The sequence below is a fragment of the Tauraco erythrolophus genome, chromosome 1 (assembly GCF_009769465.1).
Source record: "Tauraco erythrolophus isolate bTauEry1 chromosome 1, bTauEry1.pri, whole genome shotgun sequence".
Taxonomy (NCBI): Eukaryota; Metazoa; Chordata; class Aves; order Musophagiformes; family Musophagidae; genus Tauraco; species Tauraco erythrolophus.
In genome coordinates this window covers 35,600,294-35,615,507 of record NC_141465.1, presented here as the reverse complement: position 1 = coordinate 35,615,507, position 15,214 = coordinate 35,600,294, and the positions used below count along the sequence as shown (strand labels likewise).

Sequence of the window (15,214 nt, the reverse complement as noted above, 5' to 3'; positions counted from 1 at the left end):
TGGAGTATCCCTGTGAGCAGAGCTGTGCAATAATAGGTGGGCTTCACTGAATATCACGACAGCAATAAGCAAAACCAGCCAGCTTTCCGAAGTGTGAAATAAAACCACCGTATTAAACACTTGGTGCTAATCTGGCTTGCGTGACCAGTCCTCTGAGTTTATCAACATACGTACACCGTGCTACCGTTAAAGATCACGGCTTAAAAATAACAGACTTTTAAAAAGGCTTTTAGGGGGAGGGAAGTAGGATATTACCAAATCATAGAACGTTTAGGGTTGGAAGGGACCTCAAAGATCACCTAGTTCCAACCCCCCTGCCATGGGCAGGGAAACCCTCCACTACACCAGGTTGCCCAAAGCCCCATCCAACCTGGCCTTGAACACTTCCAGGGATGGGACATCCACAGCTTCTCTGGGCAACCTGTTCCAGTGCCTCACCACCCTCTGAGTGAAAAATTTCTTCTTTATATCTAATCTAAATCTGCCCTCTTTCAGTTTAAATCCTTTGCCCCTTGTCCTATCACTACATGCCCTTATAAAAAGTCAGCCTTGTAAAATGATCAGGAGGCTCCAAGTTAAGGACCTTTTTAGGTAGGATACTTAAAAAAAAAGCGAAAAATTGAAAGTAATAATGGAACAGAATTAATAGAATTCAAGCAAGACAACACAATCTGCTGCGAAAGCGGCTTGAAACGCTCCAATTTGTAAAACAAGCCACGCGCGCCACCTCCCGGGATACAGAACACGGAGCACCGTCCGCAGCCGCCGCCGGGCTCTGCCGGGCTGCGAACCCCGCGCTCCCGGGGGGCGGCTGGCTCGGGGGCGGGGACGCGCCGTTTGTAGCCCTTCTTGGTTTATAGGTTAGGGCCGTAGACAACAAGAGTCCAAAATATTACTGGAATCCATTCCAGGTGATCAGAAGCTTCATCTTCTCAAGTTAATGTTTTCGGTGCCCGACTTCTGTCCAATACCGAAACGAACTGACAGAAAGTTGAAGCAAGAATGCCCCGGTTGTTTGGGTGTAAGCGGGAAAAATCACCTGGGAGTTAAACTTGCCTGCCTCCTCCCCTCCTTGCAGAGTTCAGATGAGATCTAGAGCAGTTCTGCTTTCTTTTCAGAGTTAAAACCAGAAGCTAGAATTGAAAGTCCGAAAGTACTAGGAAGAATTTGGATGGATATAATTTATCAGCTTGGAAGTTCATATTAACAAGATTTAAAGACGCACTGCATAGGTTCAAAGAATTAATCATTTATTTTAAGCAGCAGAAAATCTGATTTTTACATAGTGTTTTTTCGAAAATGGCAAGACCTGAAAGTACAAAACACCAACTTTTGGAAAATTCAGTAATGAGGCTTGACAGTAAGTGGGATAGACATCCTAACATCCATCACCTGAAGACCGACTTAAAAAGACTGAACCTCTTTTGTCAAAGTTTTGATCCCATTTTCCTTTCAGACAATGTTACATCTCATCTATTAAAAAAAAAAAAAAGTAAATCAGGTGAACAAATGCTTCTACAAGATGGAATTATTTCCTTAAAGGTGAAATCCTTTCCACGCTTCCTAAAGAACTACCAAGTAACAGCTGATGTAGTGTTAAAGTCTTAAAAGATTTCTGCATCTCCATATAAAATTTTCAATAAAAAAAATGTGAACTGCCTGTTTAAGAGAAATCTTATTTAAACACTTAACCTTGTACAGTTTATGCACACACAGAGTATTGGCTAGCAAAGCAATTTTTTCCAAGACATATTGCAGTAATCCATGCCTTGGTGCTATCAAGAAATTGACAGTTGTCTTTTCAATTCCACTTCAACATGACTTGCTTAAGTCCATTTTTTCCTCCAGAATTTTCCAAAGGATACCTAGGTTGCAAATATGGCCATTTAAACATTCAACTATATAATTCCTCCCTAACAACACAGGAATAAACATAACCTTTGCAGGTTTGACAAGACTCTGTGAAAATTTCCCTCTGCAAGAGACGTGTGGTAAGAGCATGGTTACAAACAACGTAGTTTATTCAAGTATTTTGCCTAAGTACACATAGCTGTAAAATCAGAGCCCACTGAGTGGTTCAACTGGAAAATGTAGAAGAGTCTCAGTCAGCAAGAAGAGCCAACAGACATTAAGGTCCACTACAGTTGGTGGTAAGACAAAAAATGGCAAGACCTTCAAGGAAGGGACTGTCATCTGCTTAAGGAATGGCACTAACTCTCACAGCTCCCTGTGGGCCTCCTCTCCATTCCTGTATTTCATAAGGACTGAAAAAAAGGAAAATGTATAGGACCGCTGAGGAAGACCAAGTGGTTGAGTATTTCCAAGTGGGGAGATAAAGAGGTCTAGGAAACGTAGTCATATGCACAAATTAGTTCTTTGCACACAGACAAATTCAGGGACCACTGACATAGATTAAGTTTTGGTTCTAATTCTCCTCCTAATACTAATGCAAGTATTTTCAACCTAGAGTTAATTCCTAAACCCTTACAAACTACTTTAAAACACAGTGAATGGTCACCAAGAAAAACATATCTTTTGTTAACAGGCTGAATTTTGGATATAGAGGTCTTCAGCTTTTAGAAACGTTTTTTAGGGGGGGTGTGGTAGAAATCAGGGGGCCAGAGACAATCAGACAAATGAGAATATTTACAGCCAGTAAATTAGTAGGACAGCAGCTATACTAAAATACATTGATTTTAAGTGATTATCATAAATTAAAAAAGGAGAGAACACTTATTGAGGGCTACTTCCTTTTAAATGCTGAAAATTACCTTCTGTGTTTTACTTTTTGGCTAGCTTAAAACAAATTCTGCATGTACCTTCATAGTCTAATCTAAAATTCCCAGTATTTCAAAAACTACCTGAGTACAAAGATCCAGTCAAAGCCTAGATACAGTGAAAGGAAAAAATAAAAGCAAACACAAAACATTCTTCTATTACTACTGTAGTCATCCATGTCAACATGTTTCAAAATAGCATGTTCTGTTGCTTACAGACTATTGCTAGAGGTGAGACATATCACTATGTGTTTGCTTATATGGAGAGGGGAATATTCAGTAACTGGCCAATGGTTCTCCTTAAAGATGACTGTGCCCCTTATTCGCCTGCGAGCAGATAATTCCCAGTAGCAGCGATAGGCACCCTGGAGTACACTGGCTTTCAAAATATTCAGACAAGTGAACCCTTACCAAAGAAGCCAGGTGACTGACTGACGTTGCACTTACAGCAGCTTGTCAGCAACCGCAGTCGCTCTCCCACTCTGCTCTAGCAAGGTGCCTACCTTGATCTGGAAGTCTGGTAGGAGATGCAATTATTTAGCATCTCCACATTTCACAACATCAGCCAGCTTCAGCTCACCGCAGCCTCCCTGTCAGTTAGTGTCAGCTGTAGCAGTGGCTTTTGCGGTACGGATCCATCTCATCCAATGGTTTGGCTGAAGACAACAATTCTATTTCAGATAATGTTCCGGAGGAGCCACTACCAGGACTCTGAATTACTCAGAAGCCTGGCCTAAGATCTAATTAGGCCTCAGAAGCCAGAAAATCTGACTGGCCCAGAAGATTGCTCATATCCCATTACCAATCTGTCTCCTCTTAACAGCAGCAAGAACTCCAGCAGTAAGAAATGAACAATTTATCAATCAGGAAGTCAAGTTTGACAGGAACTAATGTCTTGGTAAATTGTACAGACTTTTCTTAAAAGGATCAATCAGTTATGCTCTTACAATTTTTAATGAAGTTAAGGGTAGCCAATTTATTTTTCCCTAATTTCCTTTACTTTCATCTCCATAGGTCATTGTACAAACCCCCTTCATTATGCAGCTCATATTACTACTTACATATATGAGGCTCATGTCTGAGATAAGGATATGACAACCCACCAACCTAGTTGTTGGAAACCTCTACAGAAATCACAGAAGCTTTCAGCAGCACAATCATTCTGGATTATCAGAAAATTTAAGGACCACTCTCTCTCTGAAAACATGCTGTGTTAAGCAACTCTTATAAGCCTTTTCATATTTAAAAGGAAAAGGTTTGTATACAATGGCTCATTCTTCAGCAAAACAGAGCCAGCCCACACATAGCAAGTAACAGGGTAGAATACCCATAGATTGACTTTAGCTGATAAAGAGTTAACTCCGAAAGCTCTGTGATTACCACTGGTTAACCTGCACAGCATCAAAGCTGAGAACTGGAAAGGTGCACGACCTTGATATATTGTGTTTAGGTTGATCCAACATACAAATCCTAAATACATGCTCTTTCAGCTTAAAAACGGGACAATTCCCTCTACCTAACTTCTTTTACGGAACCTCAAAAAAAGGCTTATTAAAATTCTTCATAGATTTTCTTCAGCATTTAAATTGAGCCAAAAAGCCCGTGATAATATTTCTAAAACTTGCGAAGGCAGTGGGATAGAACTAACATATTCCCATGCCTGAACTCGGTTTAACTACTTGAACTCAAATCACACAACTTCAAATCCCTAATGATTGAACTGATAGCATCAATTATCTAAAAGGCTGCATCCAATGAAACACGGCTTTTTGACATTTTCATGGTACATGATATTGCATTCACATTAGGAAAACACTGGTTCTGCAACAACTATTGACACGTGCACAAGGAATGATTTGGAGTGCTGTGATGTGGAGCATCCTGTCTTCCATACTAAATAGAGAATATTTTCCAGCACCATTTTTACTCAAAGCTCTGGTTTTTGGCCCTCCCTCCTCTGCGCCCCCCCCCCCCTTTTTTTTTTTAAGGTATAGTTTAATCTTATCTCTGAAGTTAGTTAACTGGAGTATAAAAAACCTCACAGCACTCTCCTTTAAAAGACAACCTATCAGGGAAAGAGATCACTAGTAAGACACGCTTGGTAACACTGCAGTCTATCATCGTATTTCATCTTTCACAGAAAAATGCTCAAGAGCATTATTTTTCTTAATGTGTGGTAGGCTAAAAATGAACCCTCAAGGGTTTCTATTGCTCTTCTTGTTGCCAGAGCAACAAAGCAATACTCACCTGAATATCCGCCAGTGTAAGTATCAATTTACGAGCTGAGATGAAGTTGGTGCTGCTAGCAGATGTCGCTAACAGCATTTTTACTATAAGCCAAATTTTAGTGGCAAGGGATGCCATGAAAATTAATGAATATATTACTATTTTATTTGTGCTACTTGATCATTGCTCCTTTAATTCAAGTGTTTCTATTAGAATGCCTTGACCAATGACATTCAAAGTGAAAGGGAAAAACGGAAAGGCTTTTATGCGAAATCTAGCGCGCTAAAAAGACTTCGTTAAGCAACTCAGAAGAAATTTTGCTTCTCATTAGAAAGCATACTAGGACACTTCTGCAATAAACTTCCCGAAACTCTTTGTCGTAAGGAGATAGGAGGGGCTGGGGAGAGGGAAGCAGCTAAGAAACATTTTAAGAGCATACAAGTGTTATTACTTTCCAAATTGAAAAAGGGCTCATTGTTTACCACTGTATCAATCCAAACATTCACACTATGTTTCTGTGTGAAACAAGTGACAGAAGCACTACTTATATTACTACACTGTAGAAGAAGGAATACAACTTTGAAACTATTTGTTATGTGTCAAACTAAAACCAGGAGGACGATATGGAACCAAATCACAGAATTGGAAACATCACTCACTCTCTTTTCAGAACAAAGTCTATTGCTTTAAGAAAAACTCAAGGGATCTTCTTCTTGTTATGTGTACTAAAAATTCTAATTATAAGACATTGAGAGAGACGTATGGAAAATAGAATAGGGAGAAAACAGCTAATCTCTATAGCTTTTTACATTCCTTGGAATTGATCATTCTTCTCCCCTTAAAAATTTAGAGGCAGAGGAAGAAGGAACCAACTCAAAATTTCCTATTTCCAACTCCTAATTCCAACAGAAATAATTTCCAGGCGTTGGATTACAACACCAATTATTTCACGCTATTCAGCCAAGCAATCTGAAAAGTACAAGGATTAAAAAGGAAAGAAAACCACAGGCACTTCCAGTTCTGAAGTGAAATGCACAAGTTAGGGTTTTTTTTTAAAAAAAAACAACAGTGCTTTATTTTCACCCACATTATGCACCTCTGTAAAAGCACCATTTCTGAAAAAGAGAAATCTTTGCTTATTTCATGCAGAGTCAGATGCAGAGGCAGTGTGAATCAGAAAGCTATATGAAGGGATTATAGGCAGAAAATCTTCTAGGCAAGGGATTGGGAGATTCAGAGCTAAGCTTTTTTTTTTTCCTCCTGGTTTCCCACACAGATATGCAAATTGCTCTGCTATCGAAATGGAAAGGATTTTTTTTTTTCCTTAAAAGAACCCCAAACAACCACCCCAAACCAAAACAACAGACAACTAATAGTTATCACCAGACTCCTCAACTTTGCACTGTTTATCTTTCAAACCCACTATGCCAGTGCTACAGAAAAGCAATGGAGCTCCTGCAATGCTTATTGACTAGATACAAGAAAAAAAATCGTCCTATCTGCAAAGAAAATATCAGCATTAAGATCTACGCTTGCACAACGGAGGTCTGGTCAAATATAGTCTTCCCCGCTCTCTCCCACTATTGTTTTCAGTCTTACCACATATTTGTTTTCAGCTGGTCAGTACGCACTCTTTTCATTTGATTGACACACTGGCAAAGCTAAACTAAACACCTCCAACTGCTGCTCAAGTTGAAAAACAAGCCAGCATTAAGACTTCCACTTCACAGCCTGTCCATGAAGACAGATACTTTTGCCTTGAACTTCTAGGTTGCTGAGCTCAGCCAAAAAAAAGGGTTGTCTTTCTCATTTTGTTCTTTCCTTTTTGTTACACTCTCATTAGGAATACCAAAAGAGATGAAAGAACACCCCTTAGCTTTATCATCTGTCCATACATATGCAGATCAGCCTTTTCTAAGTATCGGACATCAACTTAAAAACTCCAGCAAGCCCACATTAGGGGGAAAACCTAAAGGCCTTTTTTGTGCACGAAAGTGGAAAGTCACGAAGTATTAATTTTTATAAAATCCACTACTTTGAAGCCAAGGAGTTGCATTTGGTTGTCTTGTGCTTCGAGACCAATTCTAAGCCACACGCTTACCAGTGGTAGCATCCTTGTAAATTAAGAGAGGTAGTCTTGTTTTACACTAAGGCTGAACAAGTTTGATTCCCAGTTTTCACCTCCTCAAACTATATTGTAATGACACTCAGGAAGGGCGACCCTCTCAAGTGGCAGCAGTGATCTTGAGGAAAATAACCACAAACCAACATTTCTTCTTGACCTCACTTTGCTTTTCTCTGCTGCTTAAGTCTGACCTTTGTCCCTCCCCAGCACATGAGCACAGTTTCAAAATGAATTGATGTAAACAGAAAGCAGTATTCATTTAATGCAATTAATAAGAAAGATTAATGTTTTCTTCTCTTTTTCTACAGTCAGGGCTCGATTAGTTAGAAAATACTGACAGCTCCTTGTTTTGTGAGTGAGGGATGGACAATTTTGTTCAGACAGTGGAAGAACATCATGGTGTGCTTTTTTTTTTTTACTTTTTTTTTTTAAAAAGAAGGTACTATTAAGAGCATAAAGGCTCATTGTACTGCAGTAGCAAATCCAGTACCGTAGCACTTCAGAGGTGGTTAACAGTGCTTTGGTTCAGAATCAGTGTTAGAAAATAAAGCTTAAAAAGTTATGATGTAGGATATTTGGCGGGATTTTGACAGCAATTTGTAACGAACGTAAAAAGAACTGAGGCATTGGCTTCTTCCCCTTGGCAAAATATTTTGTTCTTCATTTTGTTTAAGTCCCAGGGTTCATGATCAAGTTTCTCATTTCCATCGATGACGCACTAAGGAGGATTCGTCATTGACCACGTCATTGTCGGTGTAGCGATGCTGACACCGTGGTGGAATAAGCAGCAGGATGATCAGTACAAGGAGGATAATTCCACAGAGGCTCATGAGAGCATAGGAGGCAATCCACAACACTGGTTCGTGGAAAGAAATGCTAGAAACACAGTTGCTTGCAACATCTGCTGTTGTGAAAGGGCCTTCAATCTCAGATACTGGAGAGCCATCAACTTCTGAGAAATTACAAAAAGAAAAACATTAAGTCTACAGGCACAATTTAAAAGCAAATAACAAAAGATCTAGCCTAAATACCTATATATCCCTTTCCCTCCATTATCATATCATACATCTCGGCATACTCATGTTTTATTGTATTTCTCTTTGTAATAAAAATACTAGGATTTCACGTTTATAAAACGGGAATCTGAAGCACAAGGAGACCATGATACTCCGACATCTACATAGGCTGTCAACAAGACAGCAGACATTTAAATCAGGTCTCCCACAGCTCAAATTAAAGCAAAAGCCACCGGATAACCTTTTCTCTCTGGACTAACCTTTCAGAAATGTCAATTTAACAAAGATTAAAAATCCTACAACACCTACACTGGGGCAGGTCAGGGCCTGGGCAGTTTTTGTTTGTTTCTGGCATTCACAACAACTGGCAGAATACCTCAGATGATTCTTACATATTCTGTGTTTGCTATCTTCCAGGGTCTTAGGGAGCAGCATGCAGGGTTCACTAGCTCCATATAGCTACCTTAAAGGACCGCATCTTCAACACAAGGTGCAGGGTGAAAAGCTGCACAGACACTCTTGTGAGTGGAGGTGAAAATTCAGAAGGAAGAGGAGGTGAGACAGGAGAGCTGGGTGAGAGCTGTACAGAAAAGGGGAATGGTGGAGAGGAAGGTCAACACCAGGAGCGAGGAGCTGGGCCGTGAAGGAGCAGTGCTGTTGGGCACAGAGGGAGGAACTAACCAAGCAGCTTGAAAAACGGAGATGACAAAGCTAAGGCGAGAAGTGCAAAGGAGTGCCTTGGCAGCTCTGTTTTCAAACAGCCATCCATCTCGGTAACATCACAGACTGTGGGACTTGTTGCATTACCATCACAAACCTCTCCTTGTTAAACCGGTATTTGCGAAAAAGTGTGATGCTGCCCATGGTTGTCACAGTAACCGTGGCAAGCGCAGCAAAGTTCCCCTGAGTGGTGGACAGGGCTACAAGTATTGTAAAGGCAGAGCAAGTGAGTTGCCCAGGGCAACAGAGTATTCAGAGCATTTCCTATCTGCAGGTCCTCGGCCAGGGAAGGATGGATACCTCTTTAGCTTGCTCGGGGCAACTAAGAGCCTGCAGTTAGTACTGTCTGTGCATTTTAACAAGTCTTCCCAACAGTTGTAATTCACTTCTCTGGTCAGATACTTCAAGACACACTTGCGTATTTCTTACGAAGGCCTCAATTTTAACCTTCCTGCTTCGTTTCTTGTTCATTTTACGTACAGACACGCTCTTGCCAAATTGTAAGTGATTCTGCCTACTGAGAACAGTGTCTCTTATTTACACATATCTTAGACACGACTCCTGAAAGCATGTTTAAAGAGATCAGTATAAAACACCCTTTGGAAGGAAGAGAGGAGCCTGGGTTTTGCAAAGGCAGGAAGGTGGCCTTTAAGGTTCTTTGTGGAGAAGCAAATGCAGAATAGGTGGGCTGCTTTACCTGCAATTTATCGGGAGAGATTTTAGTTGGTGTTCAGTCCCTGGCCTTCCAACACCTGATATTATTTAAAGGTTTAAGTCTCATTAGACTTTATTCAACTTAACTGCAGGCTGCTGCTGGAAGAGACAGTCCTGCTCGCCCTCACTTCTGTCCCTTGCTGCCTTTTTTGCGTTGGTGCTAGCGACCAGTAGGCTACAAGGAGAGTCAGAGCAACTCGCTGATCTGATGGAAAACCAGCCTGTCATAACAAACAAAATGCCCAAACAAGGAATTTTCTGTAGGATTACTCAACTTAACCAACCCTTTCTCCAGCTGCAAGTGTAGGAAGACTCCTTTAGCAGCAACATGTTGCTAGAGCAGACTGGGTGAAACCTGAGGCTGCACCCACAAGCACCTTAACGCTGGTGGATACCAAACACATACTCTCTCAACTCATCAGATGGTAAATAAACTGGCCTATGCACCTTGTATTGTCAGCATATCTTTGCCAAGACACTGCTCTTACATAGATATGGTATGGTGGCTGCACAGTAGTGGACAGACTTGTAAAAGACTATCTAGAAGGTCTGTGGCAGAATCTGTTTCGTTCAGAGTCACATTATTGAACTTTCTACCATGCAATTGTTTCTGCTGGACATCCCACCCCCTCGCACCACTTCTTCTGTCTATAAAGTCCTGCAGCAAAACCAAACTAAACCATAGTTAATACTCATGTGAAATGCAAGGCTTAAGTATTACTACTTAGGAATTTAATATTTTGAAGAAGTGAAAAAAAAAACCCCAAAGCAGCACAATTTTCCAACTTGGAGACACCTTTGAGAATAAACAGTCCCAAATTACTCATTATTTGGCTTGAGTACAATAATTACTCCCATTAAAAAAGGCAATACAAAACTGTTGCCATAGTGGCGGACATTTTAAATTACATTTTGAGAACGCTTGATAGCGACACAGCCTCTGCTTTCTTCCCTCCAAAAAGAAAAGTTTTCCCTCACCCTCTTCCACCTCTAGAGAAACCGAGAGGAAATTCAAAGAGAGGAAATTTGCCTAAATTGTTCAAACAAGCTGTTAACATAAACTAACAGTCACATACACTTAGCATATTCCACATTAGCTGAATTAGGATATTTTGGCATACTTTTTTTTAGAACATCTGATGGTAGCTACGTACAATAAATTCTTGACCTTGAATAAATGAGATTTTTTTCATTATTGATGAATACAGGACAAAAATGTCACCTCTGGAAAAATGCTATTTTATAACATTTGTGCAGAACTCAGACACACTCATTCTCACTCACCATCTTCCGTGGTTTGGAAAGGAAGCAAACCTGAAGTTAGATCAAATTTATCATGAACTTGTAAAGTGCTACTTGGAAGGGGCTCTTGGAAGTCACCTAATCCAGCCTCCTACTCAAAGCAGGACAGTCACCATCAATAGATCAGGTCAGCTGCACTTAATCCAGCCAGGTCTTGTAAAACCCTGAGGATGGAGACCCCATGATCCCCCTGGGCAGACCGTTTCAGTGCTGCACCACCCTCCTAGTGAAGAAGAAATTCCTCATGTTCAACTTGAACCTTCCTGAATGTAACTGGTGGATGTTGCCCTTTATTATGTAGTTTCATTTGCGCTCGTCCTTGGCTTGTATTTGACTTGGAGCCCATCATAATCCCCAGTTCTTTGTCTGCAGGGCTCCTATTCAGCTGTTCCTTTCCCAGACTGTACCCGGGCATGGTGGTTTTCTGCTCGAGGTGCAGAACTTTGTGCTTTTTCTCACTGAAACTCTTGAGGATTCTGCTGCCCAGTCCTCCAGGTTATCAAGATCCTTCTGGACTGAAGCTCTGCTATTCATCATGCCATCCATTTTGTCAAGTTTAGTGCCTACAAATTTGGGTGCATTCTGTCTCATCACAGTTTAGTATAGAAGGCATTTATGATTACAGTGCTTGGTGAGTTTCTTCCCTAAAAAATATGCAAGTCTTGCTCCTATGATCTTCTCTCTCACTACAAAAATACTAGAGGTATAATTCTGCTATATGCCAAGGTACCATTAGGTTGCTTCGCTAATACTAACTAGTTGATCTGAACATCTTGGCTCAAGAAGGGACCTGATCCGAAATCTTTCCTAGTCATTCTGTAAACAGTAGGTTATCCCTGAAATTATCAACAGGCAACCTGAAGCAATTTGAAATTAGTAAAAGGCAGAGTAAGTCTTAAAGGGTTTCATGTATTGAGGAAAAAGCAAATTTATTTTCCTGCTGCAATAGAACAGCTTCCTACAGCCATCTGTCTAACTCTCCTCACTCTTGGTACATTCTGTAGAATGAAAAACGGTGCAAGGAGTGTTGTGGGATAAGCCAGTTCTCATCTCTAGCCAAGTTTTGAGAGAAACTTGGTATTTCAGTGAAGTTACGGCTTTTAGTCCTGTTCCCACCATTTCTGTATTCAGCACATACCCATTTAACATCTTATAAAAACATGGGCTTAAATTTAACATTAACACTCTATTGTAAACTAGAAGCATAGGTCCTTGCAAAGCCACACACACCAAATGGTCTTTTATATTTCTCTATTTCTGAAGACTTATGCTACCGGTAATTCAATTTAATTTATACCCATGAATAGACTAAAAAGCTCCAAATAAATTGCGTTAATATAGTTGCTATGGAGGACATGGCTGGCATCCACAGGAAGCCAGTTAGGCAGCTTAATCCCTCACATTGCACTGACTGCTAACCACTCACAGTTGTGGTTTTCTGATGAAAGTAGTGTTAAATATGGAAACCACAAGCTGTGAAGATGTGAATTCAGAATAACTGGCACATCCAGCAAAGTGTCATCTGCCCCGTGTGACTAGAGTTTGACAAATCAGTATATCTTGTCTCAGTCAGTGGCTTGTATCATCTGATTTCTCAAGAAGCTAAGTTCCCGTGATGTTAGGTTAGACATGTGCATGGAAGATGGACACAGAAACAAGGAGGAAATGCCTTCTAGCACCAGCTGGGTATCATCATGCGTCCAAGCTCATGTAAATTCAGATTTCATTTCTATTCAGCAAGCTCAGTTCCTCTCTAGACAAGGCTGGCAGAACTACATGAAGTGGCCAAACTCCGTGTTTCTACGTAGCAACATTAACATTAAGGTGTTATTATGATTCCCTGACTCTCCTTCTCAACAAAGACGTGCTGTCAAAGCGGTTCTTATGAGCACCAGCTGGCTCATGTCTCCTGCTGACCACATGTCGGTCAATATGTTCTGTCAAAATGCTCCCTCCCCTCTCCATTAATGGCTGCAGCGCGGCAGGGACAGGAGGCAGCTCTACACTTGCTAAAATTGCAGTCGGGAAGCACAAGGAAGAATGAAAGGCAGGAAAACCTGGTCTGCAGTATTTGTCTAGTTCCACTCTCCTTCCAGATGCATTCAAAATATGTCTTTCATCACTGCACGGTACCTCATAGAGGTTTTCATTAAGCAACCCACATCAATATCCAGATTTTCTTTCATAGCAAGCTCAAAGATGACAATTTTAAATCCATTAACAATGGAGAGATTTTTTTTAAAAAAAAGCTTTTCAAATGCCCTAGGGCTAAAACTCAGCTAGTTAGTATCTCTCTTTTTTCCCCTCAATTACCTGGTTGCATTAGGCACTCAAGTACTCACTGCCCTTACCCTCTCTAACATAAATACTGGGGTTTAAAAAAGCACTGTCAGTCGTAGTCCTTTTCTCACGCAAATCTCAGACGATACAGCATTTTTCAGGTCATAGACCACTTCTGTTTGGGACAGAAACTTGCCTATGGGTGCAAATCCTTTCCCTCCTCCCCCGTTTGTATGTTCTTGTGGTGCCAAAGCTATGTCTCATCAACAAGGGGAGGAAACTCCAAACCTTTTGTTTTTAGTTATTCTTGGTGAGATAAGAGAAATCATGAAAAAGCAAGAAAGTTAACCAGTACTGTAAAATCAGCCAAAAATGATGAGCTTTTTCACGTTTCCTCAGCAGTTAATAAAAAAAATTAATGGCCTTCTACTTACACTGAGAAAACTATTTGTTTAGAACCAACGCAACCACAAGTCTTAAAATTTGAGTATTTCTGAGAGGATGCACAATTTACATTAAGCGAAAAGCATGAGTAAGGGACTTGATTGCACATTGCAAAAGTTAGATGAAGAATACATTTATCCGCAAATTAGAACAGGAACCACACAAAAATAAAGCTGCATTAAAAACAGGGACTTGTCTCACATAACTGTTGGGGAAACTGCACACACAGACAGATGTCTTGGAAAGAAGATCTTCTCTCAGAGGGAAGAACGCAGCTAAAATACCCAGAGCTGAGGCTGATTCACTTCGTGTGAAAAGATTGTTGCATGCAATACAGCTTTTTTTTTTTTTCTTCCCTTTGAAATCTATACAGCTTGGTATCGCCCAAAAACATACTCTTCACACTTCATGATTAACCACGCTTTTCCCCATCAGGTAAGTGGCAAAGGTGTTTCTCTGAGAGAGCAGGTGTTTCCTCACTCACCAAGTCCTGAACAATATTTCTCTTACCTGCACATGGACTCACTGCAAAGCCCACTCTCCTCTGTGCTCTGTCAAATATTACATAGAAGCCTTCCATGACTGTAGCACCAATAACTAGAGCATTCGTGGAGGAAGAGATGCCAAATCGGTAGCACTGTAAATTCTCTCCTATTTCAAGGATGGGTTGAATATAAAGCTATTTAAAAAAAAAAAAAAGCCAGAGTGTAAGAAGCAACACCACATGGTACTTAGAAGTTCAGAACTTTTTATTTTTATATTCAAGCACTCAAACTCCACTGGAAATAGAGAATGAATAGGGGCAAACAGATTTCTGTACACAATTTAAAACTGGTCAAAGCTTACAGGCAGGTAAGAGGAAAAGCTCTTGGATTCTAAGCTTAAGTGTGAACACAGTCAGTCACTATGTGAAGGTCAACAGCAAACTCATGAGAGCCACTTTTTATTGTATTTTCCATAAAGGAAGGATAGCTGAGAAAGAACTTGGGATATGAACTCAAATTAGAGAATAAGTTTATTATTTAAAAAATTATCAGGATGAAATTGATTCAGAGAACATTCGGTGTCAGCTTCAAGGCTCTAAATTCATAAATTCAAGTCACATTTTACCGCTTGTCTCCTCAGGGAAGATGAAAGATTGCCAAGCTACATGATCAATACAGAAAAAGCTTATTGTAAGGCTTTACTATATTTCAAGTTAAAATACACTTAATAGATTCATTCTCCCCTTTGCTTTTGACCATCCCCTGAGGTAAAAGGACTGTATTAGTAATGTTAGAGGATACTTGCCTGTATTGCAACCTACACTGTGGGGGGGAGCCAGAGGGGGAAAATAAAAGTGGCATATTGTATTTTAAAAGCTGAGATGGAATATTAATGAAAGATAAACCAGTCAAGTTACAGAAACTGGTGAAGAGATCACACATAGGCTCCTTGCCAAGACCGTCATATTCAGGAGAAGTGCTCCAGCTCAGAATGCCACGAAAAATAAATCAATTTGCTTTCCAAAACGAGAAGATCAAAATGAGCAGAGACATTCTGCATTGACATCTAACGTGGCTAAAGCTCATGAAAACAAAATAAAAACTTGCTTGTTTTTCCTGACAATT

General features: G+C 40.3%; 1 protein-coding gene across 1 annotated transcript in view; it reads right to left on the bottom strand.

The window, feature by feature from the left end:
- Window positions 1-7,826: 7,826 nt before the first annotated feature.
- BACE2 (beta-secretase 2) overlaps window positions 7,827-15,214 on the bottom strand; it is a 47,320-nt gene continuing 39,932 nt past the window's right edge. The window contains exons 8-9 of the mRNA XM_086608244.1: window positions 14,115-14,283; window positions 7,827-8,080 (exon numbers count right to left, since the gene is read on the bottom strand). Coding sequence (XP_086464370.1) covers window positions 7,827-8,080; window positions 14,115-14,283 — 423 coding nt within the window. The remainder of the gene's footprint in view (window positions 8,081-14,114; window positions 14,284-15,214) is intronic.